Source organism: Brugia malayi (assembly GCF_000002995.4).
Source record: "Brugia malayi strain FR3 genome assembly, contig: Bm_v4_Chr1_scaffold_001, whole genome shotgun sequence".
Taxonomy (NCBI): domain Eukaryota; kingdom Metazoa; phylum Nematoda; class Chromadorea; order Rhabditida; family Onchocercidae; genus Brugia; species Brugia malayi.
In genome coordinates, this window is record NW_025062475.1 from 6,089,496 (window position 1) to 6,096,134 (window position 6,639).

Below are 6,639 nucleotides of genomic sequence, written 5' to 3' on the forward strand. Positions count from 1 at the left end.
ATTTCCAGTTTTATTTTGCAAAATTTAATCCCTTTTGGGAATATGAGATAAGTAAAATATGATAGCTAATGTATGCATAAATCATAATCAATCCTGTCCTAAGCTTCCATCTTGTAACAATTTTATAATAGTGCTATAAATTATTGGATTATAAATTCTGAGAGAGGGAGGACGTCCACTTCACTTCAGTCCGTGCTTCTCTAATGTTCATTTATATGTCGAATCAAAACCAAACGTCTTGAGATATAAACACTTCTATTACAAAGTTATTAGACTTTTCTACAGTCCTAAAAGCATTTTTAGCAGCTTGAAAATACACTCTCAAATGATAGAGAGAGTAACTCACTGCTATTCTATTTTCCTGCAAAAACTTCATTTCATTGAGATTCAACTAATCAACTCTAAGTTTCATTAAAGGATAACTTCTGCGTATTTATTAATTAAGTTCCATCGAGATTCAATAAAAACAAAAGCGAAGCTTTGCTGCGGAGTCATTTAAAATAACCCATCTCGCCCTTGCTAAATCATACCTATAATGGGTCATTCGGCTGGCGCTGGTTGTTCATTAGCGCTATGCGAATTCTGATTGATCAACATCTTTCTCATCGCTGATTTATTCTACTTCAAAAACCTTTCATAGTTTTCTCTCGTAATTTCATGATTTCTCCTGCACATAGACGTATATCAAAAGATGATATTTTCAGTTCTTCCTTCTTTCTCCGATGCGCAATTGTAATGTGAAAGGCTAATAAATAGCGCTGAGAGTGGTCATCGAAGAAGAGCACTAAATATTGTTTAGATGACCATAGGAAAGCAACTCACTCACTCTTTGGCCAATATTATGAGTTAGCTCCATTGATTGCAATTTATTTCAGAAGCAAATTGCTACCTATTATTGAGAGCTTACTCCATTTACAAGCTTTACTAGCTTAATCTTTTAGCTATTTAGTTGATATAAAATTTTTTTCACTCATCGCACTTTCTATTCGCTGGTATTTTTATAATTATCAGTAATCATAGATTCTCATAATTATTTATTCATACATAAAGTAGTAATAAAATAATAATAATAAATAATAAATAATGCTAATAATAAAAGGGTCTTGCGAGACTTTTAAATACGCAAATTTTTTTCATTCAAAATTTGAATGCGTCCAAGAATTGATTGTTTTTAAACAGCTTATTCTTGCTTAAGCAAACTGCATCTCAATTTTAGAGAAGACAAAATGTTTCTTTAATCAGCACTTTCTGCGAAGCACAAATGGTAAAATGTAAAATAGTTGAAAATGTTTCCATAAATTTCAAATATGAATAGTTCGATCAAATTTTAAGCCAAAAAATTATTATTTGTAAATTTTGCTATTTTGAGGAAAGAAAAATCTTCTATTATTTTTTTTAAAGAAAATTATTAGTCGATTCGTATGGTCATTCATGACGAAATACATACTTCATAATGATTCATTCACTTCTTTGATTGCTCTCCCTTTCACCGTCTCAAATCTTTCCTCCACTTTCATTTCAAGAAAACGTCTTCGCACTATTTATAGAATCAATTTTACTCTTCCTCCTACTAACTATCTAAATGATTTTTTTTTGCATTTCTACTCATAATTTGGTTTGTTATATTCTTACCTATCATCGCTTTTTAAGAATTAATTTAATGCATGGTGATAAGACGATACTGTTAATACGCTGCTGCAATTTAAGACTCCAACAAAGAACTGAAAAAAGATAGATAAAAAAATGCCGTAGCAATATCATATCTTCATTAAATAATTCATTGATAACAACAAGAAAATTTCTAGAAAACAGGATACTTGGTTGCTAGACCTGAAAGTTCATTCATCTACTTATGTTTGCTGTGAGGTGTAGAAAGAAAACGCAAAATGTGCTTCATTCTCCTTCTACACTGCGATATGAAAATGCAAATTTGTCAACTTTTATAACTTCGAAGTTGAAAGATATTTGCGGCCTAACTTATCGATGGGTATTTATTAAATTGTAAAAAAATTTTTTTGATTTGATACTGTTAGAATCTTTCTAGATCAGTCTGAAATGTGTGATTACATAACAAATTTATTGATGAGAATGCTTTACGATAATGAGAATTTAGTGTGCTCTAAGCATGAAATCTCATTTTTAATGTTAGTAATCCGATATTTGCTGAATCACACGAAAATAACGAAATAATACTATCAGTTCGTCTACCCAACTTTGAAGTTGTTGAATGTTTTAGCCTTAATTGTATTTAATATGCAAATTTTCTCTATTTACAATCTTCTCTATGTACTAAAATATTCGATATTTTAAACAGGAATGCCACAAGGCTCGTTTATTATTCCATCTAGCACCTACCAATTACTGTGGATTTCCTGTCAGTTAGTAACGAAAAAATTAGCTAATCTTCAGTAGTTTAAGATAATATTCAATACACAATTTTTTCCATTTACAATTGGTTCAGATTAATTTACGAAGCACGAGGACATATCATTACCGATAAACTTGCCATCCTACAATATGTATGTCTTTCGTTGAGAGTCTTTGGATTTCCCAGTTCGGATATAAACAGAGAAGATTTCCATTTGCTTTGAATAATAATATAACGCATAATTCCCTCCTTACAATAACAATGTCGCAAATAGCTTATCACTGTGGGTACCCGTATACTGCTAATTTTAATTGATGTATCACAGAATCAAATTTCGCACTTGCTCGGGCTCCATTTCTGAAATAAAAGTAAGGAAAGTAACTAATTCATTTACTTAAATATTTATGTAAAGAAATAAGCAGAAATGTTGATCGTCTTTTCTGGTTTTAAGTTTCCGTACACTTCAAAAAAAAGTAATTTCATGCGATTTTATGACCTTCTTCATCCTAGCATTTTAGAAGCGTAAATACTGGTCGCTTAAAAATATCCAACAGTAAAGAACTAGCTGTTAGATGGAACAATTTTATATAATGTGTCAGGTACACCAAGTATTAGATAAACAGTTGAAAATTTTCATGAAATGTTCAAATGCCTTTTCAGAGAAGGCATCATAATCAAACTAGTGAAAGATTAGAAATAGTGTAGCTTGGTGTTTTGACCACAATCGTTATTATGATATCATAATAAATCACAATATATTACGTTTGTTGTGATGTTGCAAAGGGGAAATGGAATATTTTATGAAAGATATTAAAGAGCAGAGAAGATGGAAATGGAAGCGAATAGAATCGTCTTTGTGAATAATGATTGATAAGCGGAAAAAAATGCGGAAAAAAAGGAAAAGATAATAATCACATGCAATGCAAATTCCTTGCATGCCATTTGTTATCGTCAGTGACGATACGATTGTTACGCTTGTCTGATTTTTTTGAGACCTCAAAAAACAATTTAAAAAATGAATGGGAATGATTAATAATGATGATAATAGTGACAAAAGATGTGCTGGAGAAAATGCATCTTGGTGTTACTATTTGAACTGCATGTTGTTACTAGTAAAGGATAAGTTTAATCATTAAGAAGGATTCCGCACCTGCCCTCTTTTATATACTCCTGTCATAGCATCTATGTTATTTCATATCACTGATAGCATGTCTTGTAGATTGTTTATTTGTATGTTCGTTTTTGTATTATAGGTATATTACATTGCAAATAGTAAATCTTGGTGGATATTTGATTAATGTCGTTTGTTATAATGAAGTGTTACAGGTAGTGCACCAAATAATCTGAGTTATCTGAGTGGAAATAAATTGAATAGTTCTTATCGAATCTGCTGTTTACTTTTTGAAAGATGACAAAATGTTTACTCAGCTATACATACCAACTCTTTAATTTACTTAATTGAATCTTTTACTGAGGATGCAGGAATAGTTTCTCATAATTAAAGAAAGTCTAATGTTAGCTTTTTTATCTTAAGGACAGAGGATGACAGGATGAGATAAAGCAGTGAGATTTTAATTAGTAAGTAAAAAGATTGTATAGACGTTCAAAAAAACTTCCTAAAAAATTGAATTTCTATTTCATTTGTAATTTTTAGAATTATCGAAGCCGTTCATGTTTTTGACTCCAACTTTCCAAAATTTTTACACAAAGCATCCGTGGCTATCAAAAGACAAACAATTGGGCAAAGCTTGGCCTAGGATCGCTTGAGTCCTTTCATATTTGAAATTAATGTGGGAAAATGTCTCTTCCTACAATAAAACCCTCAATCTGCCATACAATAGCCGTTTTGGGTATATGCGCCAACGCCGCAGAAGCATTCTTTCGGTGCATTCCATCACCACTTTACTCTATCCCACACAGCTTTGCAGTACAAAATAACACATGTAGAGTGAAGGTCAAAAATTCCATTCGGATAGTGCCAGCCCGCTCCACTACCCGCGATATTTCCCGAGCTGTGTCATCACGATGAATGTTCCTCTTTCTCCAGGCGACATACCAACCCAAACTTTTAACTTGCAATGTCGACCTATGACAACCTAATGATGGAACATATTCAGAGAGCATTTATAACTCTCAACATACTTCCGATCAGCCACTACCTAATTTACAACTATTTTAGTCTTGTTTTGATACAATTTTCTTGCAGTGTCAAATTCACAAAATTCATTCATTTTCAAATTACTTTATCATTAAATATCTTCAAATTTCATCTTTTATTAGAAAAGTAGGAAATATTTTCCAAACTGGCTAATATCTGAATGATTATTTAGTTTCATTATTGTTTGCAGAGCAAAATGGAATTGGTTCATTATGTTCGCGTGGCGCTATTCTTCACGTTTTGAAATGTTTTTTTAGTACTACACGTAAAACTGAAAAACAAAACTTTTTAAATGTGACAATTGTTGAACAAAGTTGAAGAAAGTGTGGGAGTAGTTGCGCTGAAATCTCTTTGAGTAACCACTGTACTGACGACAATAATGAAAGTACGATCGTTCTTTTAAATGTAAAGCACTGGACACTTCATTATGTCATTTAGGTCACTGATTGTTTTTAATTGCAACCATAAATTAATCACCTATTTGGATAGAATTTCCTTCAATTTATACCACATGAGTCATAACGACTTGTAACGAGACATTCCCCGGAGGTTTAAGCTCAGCAAACTGAGAAATGCCGATGAAATTCCAACTTTTGGCAGTATGGATGGGTTAGAGAACTATTGGAATACTTCTCTGAAGCATGCGATAGTGTTATTTTATGTAAACAAATTTTTTGACCACACTTTATTGTTATTCTGTTTTCAGTCCACATGGTCAGTTAGATTATTCAAATTTAAGAACTCAATGAGAAATGAAAGATTTAAAGGGACAAGTACGACACATCACACTTCGGACGAATCATCTCTCATTCCGGACAAGATCCATCTATCTCTAAGCAATAAGCATAATTAAGCTATCCAGGACTTCCGCAGCCAGTAAGAGACCTTTCTTCGGCGTACTCCGGAAACAATTACTGCAGCAAATAGCCCACGCATTTCCACTCTTTCGCCGCACCACTGAATTTGCATATCTGTACGACACACCCAGACACACAAACACGCATACATACACCATACATCATACACACATACACACACCACATGCATGCTACATACACGCATACACACACATACATACAAAGAAATTATTGTTCGCGCTGTCTCTGAGGTAATTTATAGCATTATTTACGCCTTGCAATGGCCTCTGTAGATGACCATTAGGATAGATCGTCCGACGTTTACTCATTGCCCCTAATTATCATCATAGGATATTCTTTCTTATCGTCTCTCCAGCACCTGTCAAAACAACTATCTTTTCTTTTTAATTCGATTTTTAATTCCCAATTTTCATATCTGTTATCAACATCTCATTTTTAAGCTTTATTTTGTTTTGAACCATGTAAATTTAAATATACAAGGAAATTCTGAATGAATGCATTTTCTCATCTCTTTCCAACTGATTGCATATCATTGGTCAACTCTTACCCGTCCAAGCAAAAATCTAATTCAATTAATGTGTAAATAGATTAGATTTCTATGCCACAAGGATTATCCATCTTACAGTTAAGAATTTACTTTTCGACAAACTATTGTTACTTATAATAGCAATGGTAAACTTTAACAGTTTTTTTCAAATCTTCAACCATTCTGTACCTTTCACCAAAAACAGTTTTTTCATCAAAATAATTCGATAAATGAATACATCTCTTCAATTCTATGATTTTTTTTTTCTCTTTAAACTTTAATGCATTCCGTACTGAGATTGCGACCCGATAACTAAAGATATGAATTTATTTGCTTGAAATGAAATGATATTATCAGAACATTATCAACAGCTGAATCTGTTCTATCACGTTTTGGTCCAGAAATAGTCGAACATTGTTCGAGAATCGATTTAGGAATGGTTAGAACTAAGAACTATGTTTTAGTCACAAATATTCACTGACTAACCTAACGGTCATTAAAGATGGCTCCCCATCAAATATATATTTTGTTTATGTTTGTTGTACACTGTTCGTTCTCTCTGCATTTTGCCTGCTATTAAAAGTTGTTCCTTTCTTCTTTTATTACATTTAAATATTAGCTAGCATTTCGAACAGTCTACAAAAAATCCTGCCAAACAGGTCTCAAAAGAATGAACGAGATGAATATTATGCAAATTGACATTTTATGA

At 32.3% G+C, this 6,639-nt stretch overlaps 1 protein-coding gene across 1 annotated transcript; it reads right to left on the reverse strand.

Moving 5' to 3' along the window:
- Positions 1 to 5,358: 5,358 nt before the first annotated feature.
- Bm9884 (Uncharacterized protein) lies at positions 5,359 to 5,712 on the reverse strand (the record flags this gene model as incomplete). The annotated part of the gene is made up of 2 exons (XM_043076725.1): positions 5,359 to 5,483; positions 5,601 to 5,712. 2 exons carry the CDS (start codon positions 5,710 to 5,712, stop codon positions 5,359 to 5,361), a joined length of 237 nt encoding a protein of 78 aa, XP_042932659.1.
- Between the last annotated feature and the right edge of the window lie 927 nt (positions 5,713 to 6,639).